This window comes from Sturnira hondurensis, unplaced genomic scaffold (genome assembly GCF_014824575.4).
Source record: "Sturnira hondurensis isolate 20B ecotype Veracruz unplaced genomic scaffold, ASM1482457v3 Scaffold0001074, whole genome shotgun sequence".
NCBI classification, from domain to species: Eukaryota; Metazoa; Chordata; class Mammalia; order Chiroptera; family Phyllostomidae; genus Sturnira; species Sturnira hondurensis.
In genome coordinates this window covers 1,442,080-1,468,360 of record NW_028073705.1, presented here as the reverse complement: position 1 = coordinate 1,468,360, position 26,281 = coordinate 1,442,080, and the positions used below count along the sequence as shown (strand labels likewise).

The following is a 26,281-nucleotide window of genomic DNA, read 5'->3' as shown; positions in this document are numbered from 1 at the left end:
TTTCTGTGATTCTTTTCCTGATCTAGTTGTTGGCTTAGTTTGTTTTTGTTTTTTTAGGTTCAGTGGTTAATAGCTGTGAGTTTCTTGTCACTTTAATGTTTATATTTTCGGTCATCTTCTTTTTCTTAAATAAGTCCCTTTAACATTTCATATAATAAGGGCTTGGTGATGATGAACTCCCTTAATTTAACCTTATCTGGAAAGCACTTTATCCGCTCTTCCATTTTAAATGACAGCTTTGCTGGATAGAGTAATCTTGGATGTAGGTCTTTGTGTTTCATGACTTTGAATACTTCTTTCCAGCCCCTTCTTGCCTGAAATTTCTTTTGAGAAATCAGCTGATAGTCTAATGGGAACTCCTTTGTAGGTGACTGTCTCCTTTTGCTGCTTTTAAGATTCTCTCCTTATCTTTAATCTTGGCTAATGTAATTATGATGTGCCTTGGTGTGTGCTTCCTTGGGTCCAACTTCTTTGGGACTCTCTGAGCTTCCTGGACTCCCTGAAAGTCTGTTTCTTTTTCCAGATTGGTGGAGTTCTCCTTCATTATTTGTTCAAATAAGTTTTCAATTTCTTGCTTGTCCTCTTCTTCTGACACCCCTATTATTCAGATGTTGGAATGTTTAAAGATGTCCCAGAGGTTTCTAAGCCTCACCTCATTTTTTTTTAATTCTTGTTTCTTCATTCTGTTCTGGTTGGATGTTTATTTCTTCCTTCTACTCCAAATTGTTGATTTATGTCCTTGTTTCCTTCCTTTCACTGTTGGTTCCCTGTGGCTTTTTCTTTATTTCACATAATTCAACCTTCTTGCTGGGTCTTTTTTATGCCATTGAAGTACCCAGAGAGTTCCTCGAGCATCCTGGTGATAATCAGCGTTTTGAACTCTGCATCTGATAGGTTGACTGTTTCTTTGTCGCTTAATTGTATTTTTTTTCTGGAGTTTTGATCTTTTCTTTCTTTTGGGCCATTTTTTGAGTCTCAGCATGCCTGTTACATAGTAAGGGGCAGAGCCTTAGGTGTTCACCAGGGTGGGGCCACCCGCATCACTGCACTGTGATGCTTTATGTGGGGGAGAGGTCTGAGAGGGAATAGTGTAGTTTACTGTGCTCTCTGCCAGTTTTCAGTCACTTCCCCTCTACCCACAAGCAAATTAGGCCCTTCTGGTGCTGATTCCTGTGTGGGTGGTTTTGTGTATGTTCTAGGACCCCTTGGGTCTCTCCGATGAACTCTCCTGTGAGTCTGGGAGTTTCACCTGCTGCCACCTCAACCCCCACAGGTGTTTTCAGTCAGAGGTTTTGAGGCTTTATTTCCCCACATTGGAACCCCAGGTTTCGTGGTCTGTCTCGATCCCCAGTTGTTCCTCCGGATTCATTTGCATGCAAATGTGGCACCCCCCCCCCCCCCGTCCTCCAGCTGCTGCTTTGCCCCCCCTGGACCTCCAGGACAGCCTTGCCTTGAGTACTCCGCCCAGCTGCCTGTCTCCACCCCTACTACCAGTCTGGTTGAAGAAACCTTCTTTAACTCCTTGGTTGTCAGACTTACATACAGTTTGATTTTCTGTCAGCTCTGGTTTTTTGTTTTTAATTTGTTGTTGTCTTTTTGGTTGTGGGAGGAGGCACAGTATGTCTACCTACGCCTCCATCTTGGCCAGAAGTCCAAGGTAGAATATTTTGAGTGGGCATTCTTGTGTGAAAGGACTTTCCACTGACTTCAATCTAGTTCATTTGTTGGTAGACCTCAGGGTACGTAATACTTAGGGAGTTTTATATACAAAACCATGTGCATTGTTACTTATAGGCAATGCAAGTGATTTTCAATGATAATCTTGACTCAAGTGCTACATTTTGTCTTTCATGCTAAATTAAAGCTTAAAGTCCAAAAAGAGATGCAACTTAACATACATACTCCCTCCCAAAACAGATACAGTGGAAATTTGGATGAGTAACCCATATTTGATTAGCTTTAGAAAATAAAGTTTTTAAAACTCCCCCTTTTTTATTTTAAGATTTTCTACTATGGAATAATCTTTTTAATTGTTAGTATTTACTAATACAGAGCTTTTATTCTTTCAAGGAATTTAACATTTTATAACCCGTTATTTACATTTGGAAGGTGGTATGAAATGCATTAAGCACCTGTTGCATATTTAATACTAGACAATATTTTAAGATCCATATCACAGCTTCTGTCCTTAAGTAGTTTAGTAGCTGCCTCAGGAGACATGTCAAATGTATATACACAAAACTAGAAAACATAACTAACAAATGAAATAGTGTTATAGAGCACCAAAAAATGGGAGGGGAATAATAAATGTAGCTTCAAGACACTAAATCATATAGGAATTTTTCATAGTGACATCTTATTAATACTTAATAGTCAATTAAACAATAAAATATTCATAGCCTTGGTAGAGTTATTAATGATTTTTTCTCAAAATTTGCTAGTTTGTGTATTCAAACAATGTCTGTTGTTCTGGGGAGGAATCTAAAAACCAAAAAGCAAGTTAGAAATGGTCCCTAAAAGACTTCCACAAGCAGCCAAAAGAATACTCTTAAGTTTTTATATTAAAATACTTATTATATATTTATATACTTAAAAAAAACTTAAATACCCCCTAGTTTTTCTGAGATATAATTGGCACATAACATTTTATCTTAGTTTTGGGTGAACAACATGATTAAATTTATGTACATATTGCCAAATGTTTACCACAGTTATGTTTAGTCAGCATCCTACACCTAATATAGTTACTGATTTTTTTCTTGTGATGAGAGTTTTTATGATTTACTCTCTTAGGAACTTCGAAATATACAAGACAGTATTGTTGATTATAGTCACCATGCTGTATGTTCCATCCCCAGGACATTTATCTTACTGGAAGTTGTACCTTTGGACCACCCTCATCTGTTTTCCTCCCACTCCCTCACCTCTGGCTTCTACCAGTATGTTCTTTGCTTCTATAAATTCAGCTGTTTTAGATTCCACATATAGGTGATATCACACAGTATTTGTCTTTCTGTGTCTGACTTATTTCACTTAACATAACACACTCAAGTTCTACTCATGTTGTCACAAATGATAGGATTTCCTTTTTGTGACATTTCTTTTTAAATATTTAAATATATTAAAAGTAATGTTTCATTTTACTTTTATACATATAAATAAGCATATGCATATATAGTATAATCTCACATTTTCTTCATCCGTCAATGGGTACATAGGTTATTTTAATATCTTGGCTATTATAAATAATGCTGGAATGAATGTGGGGATGATGATATCTCTTTAAGATAGTGATTTCATTTCCTTCAGATACACTTGTATACCAAGAAGTAGAATTACTGGATCACATGGTAGTTCTCTGTTTGATTTTTTGAGGGACCTCCATACTTCTTCCATAGTGGTTTTAACAATTTACATTCCCACCAACAGCATAAAAGGGTTTCCTTACCTCCATGTCTCATCAACACCTATCTCTTGTCTGTTTGTATCTTTTTAAAATTTTGTATTTTTTCCAAAACCATTTATCTCCCTTATACTCTCTTCTGCCTTACTCTTCCTCTCTATAATCACCACACTGTTCTCCATGAGCTTTTTTCTTTGTTTCTTGGTCCATCAACCCCCTAACCACCCCACCACAGCTGTCAGCCTGCTCCATCTATGAGTCTGTCTTTATTTTGCTGGTTAGTTCAGCTAGTTCATTAGATTCCACATATGAGTGAAATCATGTATTTGTCTTTGTCTGACAGGTTTATTTCACTTAGCCTAATGTTCTCCAGTTCATCCATACTGTCACAGAGGGTAAAATTTTCTTTTCTACACCAGGTTTATTTCCATTGCATAAATGTCCCATAGTTATTTTATCCACTCTACTGATGGACACTTGGGCTGCTTCCAAATCTTGGCTATTGTAATTAACACACTACGACGAACATAAGGGTGTTTATATTCTTTTGAACTAGTGTTTTGTTGGATAAATTCCCAGAAATGGAATCACTGGGTCATAAGGCAGTTCCATTTTTACTTTTCTGAGATACTACAAAAAAGAAAACTACAGGGCAATATCCCTGATGAACGTAGATGCTAAAAACCTGAGCAAAATAATAGTAAACCAAATACAGCAATACATCAGATAGATCATACACCATGATCAAGTAGGATTTATTCAGAAATGCAAGGTTGGTTCAACATTTATAAATTTTTAAATATGATATACCACATGAACAAAATGAAAGATAAAAACCACATAATCATATCAATAGATGCAGAAAAAGCATTTGGTAAAATTCAGCACTCGTTCATGATAAAAACTCTCAGCAGAGTAGGAATGGAGGGAATATACCTAAACATAATAAAAGCCATATAGGACAACAAACCCACCACCAGCATCATATCCAATGGACAAAAACTACAAGTGTTCCCCTTAAGATCAGGAACAAGATAGGGTTTTCTACTTTCACCTTTCTCATTCAACATAGTGCTGGAATTCCAGGCCACAGCAGACAAGGAGAAAAAATAAAAGGCATTCAAGTTGGTAAGAAGAGGTAAAACTGTCATTATTTGAAGATGACATGATCTTGTACATAGAGAACCCCAAAGATTCCACCAAGGAACTACTACAACTGGTAAATGAATTTGGTAAAGGAGGAGGATATAAAATTAATACCCAGAAATTAGTTTCATTTTTATGAAATGAAATTACTATCATATTTTATGAAGTTTCATTACTATCATACTGATAGTAATGCACTATCAGAAAGGGAAGTCAAGAAAACAATCCCATTCACAATTGCTTCAAAAAACAATAAAGTACTTGGGGATAAACTTTGTTTTTCGATGATAGTCATTGTAACAATTATGAGCTGATATCTCATGGTGGTTTTGATTTGCATTTCCCTGATGATTGGTGATGTTGAGTATCTTTCATGTACTTCTTAGCTTTATGTTTTCTTTGGAAAAAATTCTGTTTAGGTCCTCTGCCAATATTTTAATTGGCTTGTTTGTTTTTCTGATATGTAATTGCATATGTTATTTATATATTTTGACTATTTACTCCTTATTGGATATATAATTTGCAAATACCTTCTCCTATTCAGTAGGTTGTGTTTTCATTTTGTGAATGGTTTTCTTTGCTATGGAAAATCTTTTTTAAATATATTTTATTGATTATGCTGTTACAGTTGTCCCATTTCCTCCACTTCATTCCCCTCCACCTTGCACACCTCCTCCCACCCACGTTCCCCCCCTTTAGTTTATGTTTATGTGTCATAAGTTCTTTAGCTTCTACATTTCCCATACTATGCTTGCCCTCACGCTGTCTATTTTTTGTCTACCATCTATGCTACTTATTCTCTGTACCTTTCCCCCCACCTCCTCCCACTTCCCTGTTGCTAACCCTCCAGGTGATCTCCATTTCTGTAGTTCTGTTCCAGTTCTAGTTGTTTGCTTAGTTTGCTTTTGTTTTAGATGTGGTTGTTAATAACTGTGAGTTTGCTGTCTTTTTACTATTCATATTTTTTATCTTCCTTTTCTTAGATAAGTCCCTTTAACATTTCATAAAATAAGAGCTTGGCGTTGAACTACTATAACTTGACCTTATCTGAGAAGCACTTTATCTGCCCCTCCATTCTTAATGAAAGCTTTGCTGCATAGAACAATCTTGGATGTAGGTCCTTGCCTTTCATGACTTGGAATACTTCTTTCCAGCCCCTTCTTGCCTGGAAGGTCTCTTTTGAGAAATCAGCTGACAGTCTGATGGGAACTCCTTTGTAGGTGACTGTCCCTTTATCTCTTGCTGCTTCTAGAATTTTCTTCATTTTAATCTTGGCTAATGTAATTATGATGTGCCTTGGCGTGTCCCTTCTTGGGTCCAACTTCTTTGGGACTCTCTGAGCTTCCTGAACTTCCTGGAAGTCTATTTCCTTTGCCAGATTGGGGAAGTTCTCCTTTATTATTTTTTCAGATAAGTTTTCTACTTGTTCCTCTTCCTGTTCACCTTCTGGTACCTCTATAATTCAGATGTTGGAACGTTTAAAGATGTCCTGGAGGTTCCTAAGCCTCTCCTCATTTTTTGAATTCTTGTTTCTTCCTTCTTTTCTGTTTGGTTGTTTCTTTCTTCCTTCTGGTCTACTCCATTGATTTGAGTCCCAGTTTTCTTTTCATTACTATTGGTTCCTTGTGCATTTTCCTTCATTTCACTTAGTGTAGCCTTCATTTTTTCATTAAATTTACAACCAAAATCAACCAGTTCTGTGAGCATTCTGATCACGAGTGCTTTCAACTGTATCTGATAGGTTAGGTTTCTCTTGGTCACTTAGATGCATTGGCTCTGGGGTTTTGATCTGTTCTTCCACTTTGAGCCCTTTTTTTCGGTCTGGTCATGCCTGTTATGTAGTGAGGGGCACAGCCTTAGGTGTTCACCAGGGCAGGGCAACCCATGTTGCTGGGCTGTGATGCTGTATGTTGGGGCAGGGTCAGAGGGAACAGTGGCTCTCGCTCATTCTCTCTTGGATCCCAGTCCCTTCGGCCGCCTCCCACAAGCAGATTGGGCCCTTCTGGTGCTGATTCCCATGTGGATGGGCTTGTGTAAGCTCTAGGACCCTGTGGGTTTTTCCAATAAACTCTTCCATGAGGCTGGGAGTCTCTCCTGGCACCTGAACCCCTCACAAATGTTTTTAATCAGTGCTTTTAGGCTTTATTTCCCAGTGCTGGGGCCCTGGGTTGCCTGGTCTGTCTTCCTGCCTTTTTTCCTCTGTTTACCTGCACGTAGATGTGTGGTTGTGGTCTGCCAGCCACCCTACGTGTGCCTCGCTGAGTTTGCTTGTTGCCACCCTGCACCCGGGGTCTGTCGGCCGCTGCCTAACCACCCGGGTCCACCAGGCACCGTACCTTCCTGCCACAACTCCTCTCCACCCCTCTTACTGGTCTGGATGAATGGATGTCGGACTTCTGTATAATTCAGTTTTTTGTCAGTTCTGGTGGGTTTTTTGTTTCTAAATTTCTATGTCCTTAATTTTGGTTGTATGAGGAGTCACGGTGTGTCTACCTACACCTCCATCTTGGCTGGACATTTCAAAATCTTTTTAGTTGGATATAATCCCATTTATTTATTTTTATTTTTGTTCTGTCCTAAGGACACTGGTCCAAAAAAATATTGCTAAAACCCATGTCAAAGCACTTACTGCCTATAGTTTTTTTCTAGGAATTTTATGGTTTCAGTTCTTATGTTCAAGTCTTTAATCCATTTGGTTTTATTTTTGTAAATAGTGTAAGATAGCAGTCCAGTTGTACTCTTTTGTGTGTAGCTGTCAGAATCTGTCTTTCTCCATTGTATACTGTGGCCTCCTTTGTCATAGAATAATTGACCATATATCTGTGGGTCTATTTCTAGTTTCTTTATTCTGTTCCACTTTCTGTGCCTTTCTGTGCCTTTTTGTGCCTTTTTGTGCTATTCTGTGTCTTTTTTGTGCCTGTATAGTACTGTTTTGATTACTGTGGCTTTGTAGTGTAGTTTGAAATCAAGGAGTGTTTTACCTCCAGCTTTGTTCTTTTTTCTCAAGATTGCTTTGGATATTTGTGATCTTTTGTGCCTCCATGCAAATTTGAGAATTCTTGTTTTAGTCTGAAAAATGCCATTGGTATTTTTATGGGTATTGCATTAAACCTGTAGATCATTTTGGGTAGTATGGACATTTTAATATTGTTTCTTCTAACACAAGATATGATATATCTTTTCATTTATTTGTATTGTCTTCAAAAGTTTTAAATCATCTTATAGTTTGCAGAATACAGGTCTTTCACCTTCATGGTTAAATTTTTTCCTAGGTATATTATTCATTTTGATACAATTGTAAAAGGGATTATTTTCTTAATTTCTCTTCCTGATAGATTGATATATAGTTTTATATAAATGCAACCTATTTCTGAATATTAATATTCTGTTCTGCTAGTTAATTCATTTTTTGATTCTAATAGTATTTTAGTGGGACTTTAGGGTTCTCTATATATTGTATTTATATTATGTCAACTGCAAAGAGTGACAGATTTACTTCTTTTGAATTAGGATACCTTTTATTTATTTTTCTTGTCTGATTGCAATGGCTAGGACTTCCAATATGTTAAATAAAAGAGTTGCTGTGGGTTTGTCATATATGGTGTTTATTATGTTGAATTATGTTTCCTCTGTTCTCACTTTGCGAAAAGTTTTCATCATAAATCAATGCTAGATTATGTCAAATACTTTTTCTGCATCTACCAATATGTTCATATTACTTTTATGATTCATTTTGTTTACGTGGTGTATCATGTTAATTGACTTGTGGATATTGAACCACAAGTCAATATCAATATTATTATTGATATTGAACAGCCTTGCATCCCCTGTTGGGAGATTCTTAATTACTGATTTAATTGTATTACTGGTAATTGGTCTGTGCTGAGTTTCTGTGTCTTCATGATTCAGTCTCTGTATGTTGTTAGTTTGTAGGAATTTTTTCAGTCTTTTTAGATTTTCCAATTTGTTGTATAATTTTTCTTAGTAGTCTCTTGGCATGCTTTGTATTTCTGTGGTATTATTTTAATGTCTCCTATTTTTGATTTTATTAATTTGAGTCCTCTTTTTTCCTTGGTGAGTCTAGCTAATGGTTTGTCTATTTTGTTTATCTTTTCAGTAACATAGTTCTTAATATCACTGGTCTTTTCTATTATTTCTTCAGCCTCTATGTCATTTATTTTCACTCTGATATTTGTTATTTCCTTCTACCTAGTTTCTTCTCTTTTTTCTAGTTCCTTGAGGTGTGAAGTTAGGTTATATGAGCTCTTCCTTTTTTCTTGATGTTGTAGTTTATTGCTACAAACTTTCCTTGTAGAACTGCTATGGCTGTATCATAACTTTTGCTATGTCGTAGTTCCATTTTCATTGGTCTCAGAGTGTTTTTGATTTCTTCTTTAACTCAAGGCATTTTATTCGTAGAAAAATGTTTTGCATGCTTTTTCAGCAATTGATAGTGCATTTTGAATGTTTGGTCATTTAACCCTAGGAGATTAGAAGTAGCAAGTAACTGGCAATGGACTGAAACATTGGCAGAATTGAGGATTGACAGCCCATAGTGAGGGAGGCAGTGTTCAAAACACATGGAAAAATGTAAATGAGTAGTAGTATTTGACCATTTAGTAGAAGGGCAAGCAAACCTCTGCAGACTGGAACCATTTATTTGTACTTAATTAATAGTCATGATAGTGCTTTGAGTCATTTAAGGAATGTTAAATTAGGTTATTTATACTCCATTTTAAAAGTAGGAAGTATATAATCTCTAAAAGTACCTGCTTTTATCTACTACAACATGAATCATCCATACAAATTAAATTATTATGAGCTTCACAAACCACCCCATACTTTGTCAGGTATGATTATTTCCATTTGAGGCCCAGATAAGCTCAGTACCTTAAATAAGATCTAAGTAGCAATACTAAGATTTTGTTGTTGTTAGTGTTATTTTTTTCTTTGCCTAAAAATGTACTAATGAGAAACATTTCTAATACTAGATAAATTAGGTTTTACCAACCTAGTTTTAGGTTTATTTAACTTTTTAAAACTTTTGTTTAGAGCATAGATTCTATCAGACAAGCTTTTTCCATAGGATTCTTACAAACTTAAATTAATTATGAGCTACAAAACATTGAGATGCTCTATTGAAAAAAATAGTAATAATAATAGAGCTAACTATTAGGGAACACTGGTTATACAACACATGCTATTAGCACTTTGTTGACATTAACTAATTTAATACCTACAGTTACTCTGTTAGGAATGTCTTTCCTAACTGTGGTGTATAATGGGAAAACTGAAGCATAGGGAGGTTGACAGATTGAAGAAGGTTACCATTCTACATGGCAGTGGGATTAAAATTAAGCAGTGGAGTAACTCTGGAGTCCAAGAACCTGTCTGTTAAACTCTATATACTGCCTTCCCCCCCAAATAATTTAAAGCATAAGTTTTCAGACCTACAGTATAATCTGTAAACTGTGATTCCCCTACCCTTTGTATTGTTTTATTTTTAAATTGGTTGAAAATAAAGACTGACATTACAAAGGACTGAAGAAAAATACATGCACATTGAATCAGTGATTCATTTTGGTGGTTACTAGAGTAAGTGATAGGCTGTAATTTCATATTTATCCACAAGATGGTGAAATTCTCATTAGTTTTTAATTTCATGAAACCCATATAAACCATTAATTTATAACCACATTTGATATAATTTATTATAAGCTCTTTAATTTCTTTTTACAGCCCATCTGCTACTAAGGCCAAGATTAGGACCGCTCACAGAAGAATCATGATTTTGAATCACCCAGATAAAGGTAAGTAAAATTCTTACTTTTCATAATATGTGGTTCAGAATCTGCTCTGAGTTACTTTCAGTTTACTTAAACTCATTATAAGTGATTCAGAGTTGAAATTGTTACCGAACAGAGTTCTGGGGGTGGGCAGTATTTGGCTCACCAAGGTATGCCAAAAACTGCTACAGAAAACAGGGGCCCCTCCCAAGGATGGTACACTAATATCTACTGGGCTCGTCTGTCTGCCGCCAGTTGGAAAGACATCTCTCAATGCCAGAGATTTGTGAAAAGGAAAGGAAAGGTTTATTTAAAGCTGTACAGACTTAAAGTAGTGACCCAATGTCCCCATAAAAATATCAAATTTAGGATATCCATACATGCCCACAGCACTTCCTTCTCCCCCTGCCCTGATTTGGGGTACTGTATCTCAGGAAAAGAAGCACATGTCTGTGTTTCAGGTCACTGGCATTGTGAGCTGTGTCGCTGTCCAGGCAGGATCTCCAGTTAATCCAAAGTCATGTGGCACCTTCTCTCGGTCCACTGGCAAGAGTTCTTCATACCCATTTTCCAGGCAAAGTCTCTCCTGCTTTCCAGGCCATGCAGTCAAAAGGAGCACCCCGAAGCCGTGTGGGCCTCTTTTACCAAAGCTGCAGGGGTCAGCCCTCTGTCCAAAAGCATGTGGCTTTCTTCTTCACCTGGCTGCAGAGGTCCCCATTCTGGCAGAGCACATGGTTCTCTTTCACCTGGGCAAGAGGGGGTCCTAACTCTGCTCAAAACCGCGTGGCTCTCTCCTACATCACTACAGGGGTCCTCACTCTGCCCTAAACCGAATAGTTTTTCTCCAATGGCTGCCATGTCGGTTTAAATCCCCTCACCAGTCCTCCTTTGCAGCCCCATTTCCAACTCCTCCCACAATTGGTTACACCTGCCAGGACTCCCATATTACAAGTTTACTGGGCTGCCATTGTGAGTCTGGGCAGGTGTGGCCCCATGGCACGGAGCCAATCAACTCCAAACTCTCACGCAGGTGCTGTAACTCAGGGAACCAGCCCCCCAGTTACATCCTGGGTGGAAGTCACTCCCTTCTCCCTGGCTCAAAGCATGGCCACAGCTATTTAACATATCTATGAAACCAGTTAAAGGTTATAGATATGTTAAATGACCATTCCAGAGGGTTAGCTGCAAAACTGTTGCTATGCAAAACAGCTCTCAATGGCCCTGCTCCATTTGTCCCTTCTCCCAACTGACACCTGGGGTGGGGGCGGGAAGGACATCTTAATATTACCTGGACACCCTGAGCTCTGGACCCCATCCCAAATCCTTTTCTGGGGCCCCCCCTTTTGGCTGCACCCTGTTACAAAATGAAAGTGTATGTGCTAATGTATTGTGATATTTTCTTACAACAAATGAGACTTTAGGTTGAAATTCAGTGACCCGCAGCAGTGGTAGATTTATATTATCAGCTTTTAAGAACTTAGTTACTAAATTTTATACAGGACTACCTCACCCTTATTTGAGGTTGCTTGATTTTTGACTGAAAAACTACAGTCCCACTGCTGGTACTGTACCCTAAGAATCCTGAATCCCCAATTCAAAAGAACCTGTGTACCTCAGTGTTCATAGCACCACAGTTTACACAATTTACAATAACCAAGTGCTGGGAACAGCCTAAATGCCCATCAGTAAATGAACAGATTAGAAAACTGTGGTACATTTATACAATGGAATGCTACACAGCCAGAAGAAAAGGAGCTCCTACCCTTTGTGACAACATGGATGAAACTGGAGAGTATTATGCTGAGTGAAATAAGCCAGGCAATGAAAGACAAATGCTATGTGATCCCACCTATAAGTGGAACCTAGTCAACAAAACAAAAAAGCAAGCAAAATATAACCAGAGACATTGAAATAAAGAATAGGCTGACACTGACCAGAGGGGAGAGGGGAAGGGAATAATGAGAGGAAGAAGGGGAAGGGGCAAACAAAGGAACATGAATAGAGGACTCATGGGCACAGGCAAGAAGGTGGGGGATTGACTGTGTGAGAGTTGGGGTGGGCGGGGTTGTGGTGAGCAATGAGGATACCTGTAACTGAACAAAAATAAAAATTAAAAAAAAAGAAACTGATTTGTGCATAATGAAATGCATTTATTTAACCTTAAATATAGAAGCACAAGATTTAGAGGATATCCTCCAAATCTCTGAATATACTATGTCATCGAAGATTCCGAATGTCTTAATGTTATTCTGGAAGGCTCTGAGGCTGAGCCATTTATTTTTAACTGGCCAGGTTTTTAATGAAATTTATCTTACAGAAAGACAATTATTATAACTTTAACTACACTACAGCTGCTTGAGAGAGGAAGCCCATATGTTCCTTACTGTTTCTGCTCTAAAATAACAGATGGTAGAAAGTTGTGCTGTATTTCAAAAGTTAAGGTGCGGGGGGAGTGTCAGGGGGAGGGGGAAAGGGAAGTGTCCCTTGGATGTTTATTTATAGACACTTGTTTTATAATTTTTTTGAAAAACATTTTAAAACAAGATTTGAATTCATACCCATCTTAACTGACAACAAAATGAGACTTTTTTTCAGCTTTCTCACTTAATTACTATAACAATTCTTTTTACTAACCATTATCTCCTTTGGTTTTTGAACTTGCTGTTTTTTAGTGTGAATAAACAAGGGAATCACCTTTTAAATTAGTTTTTCCTTAAAATTTCTAAATAGCTTCAACAGTTAACTGAAAGATACACTCACCTAATTAACTTTGCATTGTGGGCTTTCAGAGTAATTGCTTCAGAAAGAAGTGTGTTTACGTACCTCCTTGAAGCTTCTGTCTCCTAAACACCCACTGTCCCTTTCAGGTCTGGTGGATGCCTTTCTCTTATTGATTGCATTGGGATCAAGTACTCATGTCTTTTAGATGACTGACAGGTTATCGATTGTGCCTGCTGGCAAGGAAGCTAGTTGTAAAATGTATCTAAGAGAATAGGTATTTTTAGGTATCTTCCGTAAAAAAAAGAAAATGTTTATATATCTTATGAGCCAGTAGTATTTAAATAATTAATAACCTGATTTGTTCTGAGATTGTATACTTAGCAGAGGTGGATTGATGCCTGACAGTGGTGTGCTTACTAATACAATATCCTCCTATCTGTCCCTGTGAGGGTAACAGGGTATGAGAACGTGGACCTGGAAGCAGGAGGCCAGCAAGAGCTATTTCCTCTAGCTCCTGTCTTCTAGTTAGCAAGGGCCTGGACACTCTCCAAATGCCAGTTTTATCATCTGTAAAATGAAGGGATTTATTTTGAAAGCTCTTTTTGCTTATGTATGATATAATATGATATCTTTATATGCCTATTTAATTTATAAAGAACCTATACCCTATATTTCTATTCAGATCACATTTTTCATTTAATAAAAATGCTTTTAACCTTTATAGATTATTGTTCCCTCTAAGAATGTGTTGGAAACTGGACATTTTGCCCATATAAATTGCTTATCCACTTAAAGTTTTAAAATATTTGGAATTTTAGAGAGTTCACAAACTTCCTAAAATTTATTTGTATACTCATACTTAAGAATTCCTGCTCTAGTGGAAGCATGGGGAGTTAAGGAACCTTGGCACTACTGCAGGGAGAGAACTTGGGAAAGAACTCATGTATCATGGCGTTGGGAGAGGGCAGCTTAGAAATCTGTGAATTGTCTCTTAAGAAGGAAGTTTCTTTTATTTTGTTTTGGTTTTAATGGGAAGACAAAAACCAATTTTTAACAAAAAAGGTCTGATTTTCCTTGGAAAGAAAGCTAACAGCATTTGAGGAAGTCTGAGAATGGGTAACTTTAAAAAATGGTTTTAAATTTTACAAATGCAGTTGACATTCAATATTATATATTGAATGTTTCAGATATACAACATAATGATTAGACATTTATATAACTTACGAAGTGGTCCCCCGGATAACTCTAGTACCTACCTGGCACCATGCATAGTTATTACAATATTATTGACTATATTTCCCATGCTGTACTTTGTATCCTGTGACTCTTATAACTGCCAATTTGTACTTCTTAATCCCTATGCTCCTTCATTCAGCTCCCCAGCCTCCCTCCCACTATCTGGCAACCATTGTTTTGTTCTCTGTATCTGAATTTGTTCGTTTTATTTGTTTACTTTGTTCTTTCAGTTTAACGTATAAGTGAAATATATGGTGTTTGTCTCTGTCTGTTATTTCACTTAGCATACTATCCTGTAGGTCCCTGAGAGTAGGCAACTCTTAGTTCTGCCTCTTCTTTTTATAATTTTCACTATGTTTGTTTTGCCCAAATCAGCACTGTTACAGGTGATTGCAAAATCTGAAATCCTCTACCCAGTGCTTCTGAAATGAATGTGTTCCACCCCCGGTACCCCACCCCAAAGTTACTTTTCTGTTGGTTTTGCTACCTGATGGTAAAAGATTAGAACTTTAACTGTGTGTTCAGCTACTATTTGTTACATATTTCATTACCAGCTTGTGTAAAGAAAGTGACACTAGAAAATTAAGTGTGAGAAGTGGCCCAAGATAAAATCTTTTGTAAGTTTTAAATGAGCATTCATATGTGTTTTGGTAAAAAAAAGGGGAATTGTGCTATTTCAGTTTGTAAAAGTTTAATGCAGTAAAAGAGGTTTTTTTTTTTTTACTGTATTAACTTACATACAAATCTAGGCACCTGATATTTTTTTAAAAATTACTGTGGAGTCAAAAAGTTGGTAATTACTACTATTATTATTATTATTACTATTATTATTATTTTGTGAATCAAAATTATATTTATTTTTTGTCAGGTTGGCAGAAATATTTTTTGGGTGTACCACAGGATTTTAGTAATTAGTTTATGTTTGCCACAAGATAAAAAAGTTTGAAAATCACTGATTTAGAAAAATTTGTAGCAGTTTGACATTGCCATGACATCTAAATGTGTGATACTTTTTTATTTTGTAAATTGGTCTACTAAAGAGTAGGAAAATTTTTTTTTTTTGCTTCTTCAGCATAGTTTGAGAGACACTGACCTAAATCAGTGCTTCCTCCTAAACCAAGATTGTTTCTGCTGTCTAAGTAAATAATAATGGATAGCTGTCCTAAAGATTTCTAGGGATGGGCAGCTCCCTGTTTTTGTAAGGCAGAACACTGGTAGGCATATCTAACTACCAAAAACTTCTTCCTTTCATTCTGCTAATATCTGCCTTCCTACTCTCAGTCTTCCATTTATGTCCCCTTTCAATAAACATAGTATTCTTACTTTTCTTTAACAGTATTTAAATCAAAATAAGATTAAATGTTGAGATTAAAAGCAAATCAAAGTAATTATACTATAGAATGGATTTGCCATGATTACTCTCATTGTAAAAGAAGCCAAATTTGACATGAAGACCTGGTATAATATATTATAATTTATTACAGTATATTACACTTAAAAATGAATTGTAAACATTTAGAAAAAGAAAGACAGGATCACCAGGAGTCAGTATGGATTCACTAAAAAAATGTGATGCATAATTAGCTCAATTTTGTCTTTTGATAGATGACTAGTCTATTATTTGTTTCAGTGGGTTCATCTTTACCTTCATTGCAACATGTTATCAGATTGAAGGCATTGTATTTGAGTTCATTTTTTAAAATATGCATTTATTTATTTATTTGTTTGTTTGTTTATTTATTTATTTTTGAGAGAGAGGAGGGGAGGGAGAAAGGAGAGAAATATCAATGTATGATTGCACATCACATGCCCCTCACTGGGGACCTGGCCTATAACCCAGGCACGTACACTCTGACTGGGAATCAAACCAGCAACCCTTTGGTTCACAGGCTAGCACTCAATCCACTCAGCCACACCAGCCAAAACTCTTTTTTTTTTTTGATAAAAAGATCATTTGATCTTATCATATTGATTTTCCTTAATTAATGGTAAGATCTTTAGAAGTAAAGAACATGACTTATTCCATTTATAACCTGTATGGCTGACATTTAGTATACTACCAGTGTCTTTTTTTCAAGAGTGAATGAATAAGCAAATGGTTAAAAAAGAGATATACAAATAAAATTTATAGACAAAAAATTGTGAGTGATAGCTAATACATAATGATCATATCAAAATTTTAAAATACTTTTTGGAACTATTTTTTTATTCATTCAGATTATTTATTCAACTTCTATAGTGCACCGGACATAGTACTAAATCTTGGGACTTTAACTGTAAAACAAGTTAACTAGATTCTTGTTCACATTGAACATAAATTTTAATGGAAGGACAGACAAAGAACAAGTAAGCATATTTCAAGTTAACAGGTACAGTGGACTGAGATAGACTGTGGGAAAGAGGCAGCTTTACATAAGGTAATTTGGGGAAGGGTTTTCTCTGAGGGACCCTAAAGGATGAAAAGAAGCTAGTTGTGTTGTAGTGGTTGGAAAGGCAAGGAACTAGCATGTGTGAAGGCTTTATGGGAGGAAGAAATTTAGGGTGCCTCAAAACTTGGGAAAAAACAGTGGGAGGCCTGACTGGTGAGGCTCAGTTGGTTGAGCATCGCAAGGTGAGAAAGGTCGCTGGTCCAATTCTCAGGGCACATGGCTGGGTTGCAAGTTTAGTCCCCAGTTTGGGCGTGTGTGAGAGGCAACTGATTGACGTTTCCCTCTCTTTTTCCCTCTCTTACCCTTTCTCTATAAATAAATAAATAAACAAATAGATCTTTAGAACAAATAGTGGGACAGGGGTATAATAAGCAAGGGAAGAGGTAGCATGACATGAGGTGGTATACAGATTTTTAAAACTAGGTATATTTTAAATAATGAAACGCTATAGGTTCTATATAACATTTGGACTTATTCTAAGAAGTTACTTTCAGCTTTTAAGCAGTAGAATGATATAATTTAATGTAATTTTTAAAAACATTTTTCTTGCAATCTTGATTTTTTTAATATGTGATCACTTTTCAAATTTTATTTTTCAGTTACAGTTTACATTCAGTATTATTTTGTATTAGCAGAATTTTAAAAATGTATTTTTAAAATACAGTTAACATTCACTATTATATTAGTTTCAGGTGGTTAGACATTTATATAACTCACAAAGTGATCCCTCTGATAAGTGTAGGACCCATCTTATTCTTAATTATATTTTATATTGAGGCGTGTTATACAGGTAGAACATTGTACAAATCATAAGTACATATCTAAGTAAATTTTTACAAATATACCTGTATAACCAGCTCCCAGATTGAGAACTAGAACATCACCACACTTCTGAACCCCCCCTCAAGACCACTCCCAGTTTGCCATACCCTTAAAAGCAACCACTGTCTTGATTTATATCATCATAGACTAGTTTTGCCTCTTAAATGCATATAGTTGTTTGCATCTGGGTGCTTTCAGTCAGTATTATTCTTGTGAGATTCCTCCTGTTGTAATATGGAACAATAGTTTGTTCATTCTCATTGGTATATAGAAGCCATAACAAAGCTCTTTGGACAACCAGGGGTTCCTGAGACCCTTTCAGGAAGTCTGCAAGGTGAAAACTATTGTCCTTTATTGGGTTGACATTTTGCACTGATGGTGCAAAAGCATCAGTGGGTAAAACTACTGGTGCCTTTGCGTTAATAAAGGCAATGGCACCATGTGGTCATACAGAGAAATTAAATCTTGACCCTATCTCACACCACTTGGAAAATTTATTCTTAATGGACTTTATCCTACTGGGAAAAATAAAACAGTAATGCTGTTCTTTAAAAAATGAAAGAAAAACATAGAATGGGCAAAGATCTCTAAAACAGGGCATTAAAAAGTGCTTACTGTTTATTTAAAGGAATTAAAATGTTTCTCTGTATAATAAGAAAAATTAGCCTGTAATTTTGCTGTTTTGGAAAGTGGATAAATTTTGTTGTCAAGGTTACTCTAGAGTCTTAAAAGGAAGTAGGCAGCGTTCTCCTTTATTTCTTAAATGAATTTGTATAACACATTATTTAATATTTGTAAGAATTCACCAGTGAAGCCATCAGGGCTTAGAGACTTCTTTGCAGAAAAGTTTAAAATTATAGATTCAATTTATTTAAAAGATAAATGTCGCTTCAGATTTTTTGTTTCTCCTTATTTTAGCTTTGGCTAGTTTTTTCCCTAGGAATTTTTCCATTTCACATAAAATTTTAGATTAATTGGAATAAAATTGTTCATAATATCCTTTCATTACTTTATAAATAGCTGTAGTTGCTATAGTATTCACTACTTTTTTTTCCTAATGTTGGTAATTTATTAATTTGTATTCTTTTTTTTTGGCAAGTCTTGCTAGAGGTCAATGTATTTTTACAATGTATTTGCATCTAATTTGTTATACTCCATTTGTAAGTTAAATCATTATTTTGTTGTCTCTATCATCTTTGTGTTTAATTTGCTTTTCTTTTTCTAATCTTTAAAAATGAATACTGACATCATTTGTTTCATTTATTCAGCTCATAATACTGTAATTTCATTATGGTTTTTTTCTTTGGCCTATGTATTATTTTACATGTATTGCCAAATTTCTTAGCAATTGAAGATTTTCTAGTTTTCTCTATATTATTGACTTATTGCTTAATTCCATTTGGGAAAAGAACATACTCTGATTCCAGTTCTTTGAAACTTGTACTTTTATGGTCCAGCATATGGTCAATTTTGGTAAATAGTCTGTGAGCAGAATGTATCTTCTGTAACTCTTGGATGCAATAGTCTAAATAATATGTAAGGTATAATTTATTGTGTTGATCAGATTTCCTATATATTCTTACTGATTTCTTGTTTACCTGATATGATGGTAGATTTGTCTATTTCTTCATTTAGTTCTTTTTTTTTTCTTATTGCAACAGTATGATTTGGGGGCAAATAAATTAGAATATTGTATTTCCTTTTGGATTGACCCCTCATTTAGAAATATCCCTCTTTATATCTAGTAATACTTCTTGCCATAAAGTCTGCTTTGTCTCAAGTTATTTATAGGCACATTAGGTTTCTTTAGGTTCGTGTTTACATGGTACCTTTTTCTATCTTTTTTTTTCAATCTTACTGCACTTAATTTTTGAAGTTTGAAGTTTGTCTCTTTTAGGCACCATGTGGTTGGATTATGTTCTTTTAATGAGTGATAATTTTAGGCTATTAATACAAGTATTTAATTTTCATATGTAATGTACTTACATTAGTATAAGTGCATTACATATAAAAATTTGTTTGTCTCTTTTAGGCACCTGAGTATATTTATAGCATGTTACCATTTGTCTTACCTGTTTATATTTCTTTTTCTTCTTGACTTTTGGTTCATTCAAAATTATTTTTAAAAAACTGTTTACTTTTTTCTTTTAGTAACTTGAGAGACTTTAAAAACTATTTCATAATGATTAAAGAATAGAACATACTTTTTTGACTTACTACAGTCTAAAATAAAATATTACCTTAGCTACCTCTCAGGCAATGCTGGGACTTTAGAATGCTTTTAAGATTTTTCTCTGATTTTTAGCAATTCTGTTGTGATACAACTTGGTGTAGGTTTCTCTGCACACATCCTGCTTGGGTTTATACAGCTTCTTGAAGCTATGGAATGATGTCTTTAATCGTTTTTTGAGGTTTCTGCTCCATTAATTGTAATCTGTTTAAATATTGCCTCTTTTTTCTTCTCCCAAAGCTCAAATTCAATGCATTTCTGGCTCCCACCTTTTTCACTGTGTCTAGAATGTCTTTTATGCTGTCGTAGGTAATTTCATTATTTTTATAGAGATATATTTAGTTAAGTTTTTTCAGTTTGATATTTTACAGTGTCTGATCTGCTCTTAAACCTATATATATTTAATTTCAAAATTATTTTTGAAAAATTGCCAATTCTTTTTTATGGAATCTAAATCTCTTTGAACTCTCTATATGTTTATTTATCTTTTCTACTTTTACACTGTTTTCTTGGCTAGATTACTCATAGTTATTTGAGAGCCTTTGTCTGATACCTGTGGTGTCTAGCTCATCTCTGTTTCTCTTTCTGTTGCATTCCTTCCCCTTTTGGTTTTCTGTGGTGGACTCCAGCCAGCAGAGTCCGCCTGTTGTAGCTGACGATGAGAATGAATGCACAGGCAACAGCAATCCTGTGGAGAAAAAGGGAACAGTACGGCTACTCTCTCAAGGGGAGAGTGCCCCAACCCTTGTCTAGACAGGCTTTTATTGTTTTTCTCAGGTCTTACATCAGAGAAAGACTTATTATCTATTACATGGCATATTATTGTCTACATTTTAGGTACAATCAAGAAAATGAAAATAATATGCAGAGGGGAATGGCAGTGAGCTGATTAGCTCTGTCCTTGGGAGAACTCATACAGGCTTTGGATATTACCTTGAAGATAGACAATACATATTTGTTGTTTTAGACCAGGGTTGGAGTTTTAGCAAGAGCAAGCCATAACAATCTGTATGCATTTTCTAGGCCCCGATTCCCACGGGAAAACCAGGTTTGGAGGTCTGGCTCCTGCCCACTACTTCACTTCTGTGGGTTTTCCATACGGAGCTGAGTCACATTTGGCAGACTAAAACAAACCAGTCCCCTGTAGTTTTCAGGTCTTCTTTGTGTATGCAAAGTAATTTTGAATTAAATTTATTGGGCTGATAATTGGTTTGTAATATTATATAAATTTCAAGTGTATAACATTCTGATATGGCGTTTGTATACTCAATTTCGTGCTTACCACTTGAAGTCTAGTTTCCATACATTGCCATATATTTGACCTCCTTTACTCTCTCTGTCTTTCTCCCACCTCCTTCCTCTCTGGCAACCATTGTTTTGTTCTGTATCAGTTTGGTTTTTGTTGAGTTGTTGATTTGATTTTTTTGAATGTCATATTTTTTATTAAAGAAATAGTATTCAAACTTTTTGGTCTCAGACACAAAACAACTTTATATGGATTATATCTATCAAAACTTATAATAGTAGAAATTAAAACTAGAAAGTTTTGAAGATATTTATTGCCTCATTTTAAAATATTAATCTTGCTACATTTTAATGTAAATGTCATAATCTTTACAAAGATTTGTATTTTGCAAAACAAAATCTAAAAAAATAGAGAGAGAGTGCAAAATGGAGAGAATGGTGCCATGGAAGGCAAGACAGGACTATATTTAAGGCAAGCAGATGATCAACTGTGCTGCCTTGCTGTGAAAGCTCAAGATAAGGAGAGGAGGACTCATAGTAGTTTTGCAACACTGGTAGACTTTGATGACTCTTAAAAACAGTTGTACTTGCTAGGGTGTTGAGGAGTGAAAGGAAGATAAGGAATTTGAGTTAGCTCTTACAGACAGCTTTTTTGTTTTGTGGGAAGGAAAGAAATATATTAGTAGCTGGAGGAGAGGGTGTGTGATGTTAAAGGACAAAATGTTTTTGCTCTCTTTTATTGTATATTGAAAATATACTTTAATATGGAAACTTATTGAATACTTTCAAGCTTGTTTGTGTATCAGTAGAAATGATCAGCTAAAGAGCTCAGTGATTTAGGAGAAACTAAATTTAAATTAAACAAGGATAAAAAACATGAAAAAATTGAACACAGATAAATACAATGTTCTTTTAGGTCCCAAAAGTCAATTGTGTAAATACAAAACAGCTCCTTGCCAGTGTTTATCATGGAAAAGAGCCTTGGAGGGTGTATTTGATCTCAAAGCCTGTAAAATTCAACAGTGTAAAAGCTGCTAAAAATAAGTGAGTGCAGTCTGACAGTGTGTTGAGAATCCACAGTATCTGTATTATAGGACTATACATGACCACAATTTTTTCTGCTTGTCATCATTAACTAATATTTATTACACAGCTATGCCGAACTAGGCAGTTAGACCTTATCTAGAACTTTGTTTCCTTTTTGGGTGCCAGATTTCGAAGGACAGTGACAGACTGAGTAGTTTTCAGAGGAAACCAAACAGGATGATGAACAGCTGGAAGCAGTGTCATGTGAGTAGTGAGTCATTCATTCAGCAGATAGTTATTCAGTACCTGATGCAAGCCAGACAGTGTGTACTAACATGAAGAAGAAAGCAAATACATCCTCTTCATGGATCTTGTCTTCCTCTAGGAGACAGATAGTAGATAGTAATTCTATAAATTGAAAATGGCCACAATTTCTTCACAACAACTGTCATGAAGAGGTGGTGTATTCCTCACCTTTTACCTTTAGGCTGGGCTTATCAATTGCTTTGACCAATAGAATACAGCAGAAGTGATATTGTGTGAATTCAGAGCCTAGGCCTCAAAAAGCATTGTAAGTTTAGCTTTTACTCTCAGAGAACCCAGAGACCAGGTGAAGAAGACCAGGCTCCCCTCCTGAAGGATTAAAGGCCAAGTGGAGACAGAGGCCTAGCCATCCCATCTGAGGTTCCAGTGAGACCACCTGGACCATCCAGCCCTCATTGACCTGACACAGCTCAGAAGAACCACCAGCTAGTCCATAGAATAGTGAGATAAAAAATGTTTTTTGCCACTAAGTTTTGGGGCAGTTACACAGAAAAGGGTGATACGGGAAATGTCCCATGATGGTAAGTACTTTTAATAAAAATTAGTAGGGAGGATAGAGATTGGCAGCTGAAGGGGAGGCAGATGCAGTGTCAATTTATAGCCACCTTAGAAATTTTCTGCGAGGAGATAATACTGGAACAGAGGCCTGAGGGAGTAAGTCATGCAAAAATAGGAAGAAAAGGTATCTCAGGCAGAAGGAAAGTCAAGTGTGAAGGTCTTGAACATGAGAACATATTTTGTGTTTCTGGAATTGAAAGGTGTGCTAGAGCACAGTGAGCAAGGGGAAGAGTGATAGGAAGTATGATCGGAGAGGATGCCTAGGGCGAAATGATGGAGCAACTTGCAAAGTATGCTAAGAACTTTGGCTTTTATTTTTTAGGTGTTATGGAAATTATATTATCTGATTTACAATTTTAGAAAGACTACTTTGGTAGCTGTAGAGAAAATAGAGAGTCAACAGTGAAAGCAAAGAAATTAGAACAGAAAATTGTAACCCAAGAATATTGGTTGAGGCTAGGGTTTTGAAATGAAGGAGGTGAAGAATGGCCTAATTCAGGAAAGCTGATGGACGAGGAGTGAAGAAAAACGAGGAAGGATCCTTGGGGTTTTGGCCAAAGCAGTAAGAACAAGAAACCTTCCTACAGTGAGAAAATTAGAGGAGTCCTGTGTAACATCTAATACTTAAAACGTGACCTATATATATGGAGTCTCGCTTCTATGCCTTTGTGGGGGCAGGATTATGTTCACAGAGTAGCGCTATGAGCAGCAAAGACTGAACTTCTGTTAAGATGGCTGTTCTTACAGTCGGAGCCACCTTAGTTTCCCTTCACATCAATCAGCTAGTAATTATGAGTACCTACTGGAAGCAAGGCCCTGTTCTAAACACTGAAGCTGCAGCGGGAGAAAAAGTGATCGATGTTCAGGCAGAGCAGTGAGGGTAATTTGAGAGAGAAAACTGCGGGAGGGCAATTTGTTAGAGATGCCATAGGAGATGCTTAGTAATATGCAGAACCCTTTAAGACCCTTCCAGCTCCAGGTTTCTATGATTCTCTAATAATCTGATAACCTGAATCAGACTCAAAGTATTCTTCAGATCCTTCTTTCTCTACTTGATTTTTAAGCCATATTGAGATACAATTTATGTACCATACAATTAATCCATTTGTGTTGTACAATTCAGTAGTTTTTGGAATATTGAAGTGCAGCTATGGCAATTTTGGAACATTTTCGTCACCTCCAAAAGAAACCCCGTATCCTTTAGTTATAAACCCCCATCCCTGTCTTCGAATTCTCAGTTCAGTCTCATCAATTTATATGTCCTTGTGCCGCTATCAAAGTCTTGATAACTTTTGCTTTTTAATCTTTTAATTTCATGAAGTGTGAGCCCTAGTTTATTCTTCTTTTGTAGGATTGTTTGGGCTATTTTGGATCTCTTACAATTAAATAAGCTTTTTAGAATTTTAGAATTAGCTTGTCAGTTTTCACAAGGGCAGCTGGAATTCCAAGAGATTGTGTTCAATCAGTAAATTAGTTTAGGGAGTGTTGTTGCTCCATGGGTCATGTGATGTTTTCTCCTTTATTTAGAGCTTCAATGTCTTTCAATAATGTTTTGTAGTTCTAAGAATATAAGTTTTTGTCCTTAAATTTATTCCTAAGTATTTTATTCTATTTGATGCTATTATGAACAAAATAACTTTTTTAATTTGGGGGGGATGAGGCTATTGCAGATGTTTAGAAATATCATTGATTTTTCTATAAGCAACCTTGATGAACTTATTAGTTTCAGTTACTTTTTAGTGGGTTCATTGGGATTTTCTGTATGTATAAAATAGGGATCGTTTTATTTTCTGTATGTATAAAATAGGGATCGTTTTATTTCTCTTTTTGAATATGGATGCCTTTTGATTCTTTTTCTTACCTAATTACCCTGGCAAGAACCTCCTGTACAATGTTGAATAGAAGTTACCAAAACTGACATCTTGTCTTCTTTCTGATCTTAGGGAAATGCATCCAGTCTTTTTTGAATTAAGTATTAGCTGTGTCATGGGTGACCTTTATTGGATTCGGAAGTTCCCTTCTATTTCTAGTTTGTTGAGTATTTTAATCATGCAGAGGTGTTGAATTTTGTCAAATACTTTCTCTGTATTTATTGAGATCATTATGTAATTTTTGCTTTTATTCTGTTAATCTAATGGATTACATTAATTGACTTTTGGCAATTAAACCAACCTTCCCTAGGATAAATCCCACTTGGTTATGGTGTATAACTTTTTATATGCTGCTAGATTCAGTTTGCTAGTATTTTGTTGAGTTTTTTGCATGCATATTCATAAGAAATAGACTGGTCTGTAGTTTTCTGCTATTGTCTTTTTCTGATTTTGGTAGCAAAATAATATGGGCCTCATAAAATGAGTTAGGAAGCATTCCTTCCTCTTCTATAAATCATTTAGTTCTGGGCTTTTCTTTATGAATAGTTTTTGATTACTAATTCAGTCTCTTTACTTGTTATAAGTCTGTATAGATTATTTATTTCTTGAGTCATTTTCAGTAATTTGTATCTTTCATTGAATTTGTCTATCTTTTTAATCTAATTTTTTGAAATACAATTGGTCAAAGTATTTTTTATAATTTTTTAATTTCTATAAGATTGATAGATAGCAATGTCCTCTTTTTGATTTCTGATTCCAGTAATTTTAATCTGTTCTTTTTTCTTTGTCAGACAAGCTAAGGTTTGTTTTGCTGATCAGGTATTAAAAGCTTCTTTTCAAAGAACCAGCTTTTGGATTCATTGATTTTCTCTATTGTTTTTCTAGACTTTTATTAATTATGTTTTAATCTTTACTATTTTCTTTTCTTACTTCAGGTTTAGTTCTTTTTTTTAATGTCCTAATTTTGAAGTTTAGAATATTGATTTGAGATGTTTGCTCTTCCTCAACACAGACATTTACACTGTAGTTGCCCTCTAAGTACTGCTCTAACTGTGCCCCATAAGTTTGGGAATGCTGTATCTTTATTTGTCTCAAAGCATTTTCTAAGTTTCTTTTTGATATTTTTCCTTTAATTCATCTATTGTTCAAGAGGATGTTGCTTAATTTCCACATACATATTTGTTTCCCAGATTTTTCTTGTTATTGATTTCTGATTTTATTCTATTGTGATTAGAGAACATAATGTAATATTTTTATCCTTTTAATTTATTTAAGATTGTTTTTCTTGGACAGACCTAGCATATGGTCTGTCCTGGGAAATGTTCCATGTGTACTAGAGAAGAATCTATATTCTGTTGTTGGGGAGAATGTTCAAAAAATACCTGTATGTCTAGTGATTTAAAATGTTCAAGTCTTCCATTTACTTATTCATCTCTTGTCTAGTTCAGTCTGTTATTGAAAGTGGAGCATTAACTTTTATTGTA

The 26,281-nt window shown here is 35.5% G+C and overlaps 1 protein-coding gene across 3 annotated transcripts in view; it reads left to right on the top strand.

The window, feature by feature from the left end:
* The window catches only part of DNAJC15 (DnaJ heat shock protein family (Hsp40) member C15), an 83,391-nt gene that overhangs the window by 44,011 nt on the left and 13,099 nt on the right, over positions 1 to 26,281 (top strand). For 2 of the 3 annotated variants that reach the window (XM_037060098.1, XM_037060118.1), the window contains exon 5: positions 10,289 to 10,359. In XM_037060098.1, coding sequence (XP_036915993.1) covers positions 10,289 to 10,359 — 71 coding nt within the window. Of the gene's footprint in view, positions 1 to 10,288; positions 10,360 to 13,124; positions 13,203 to 26,281 lie in introns of those variants that run through there. The other variant, XM_037060108.1, reaches the window with a different exon arrangement.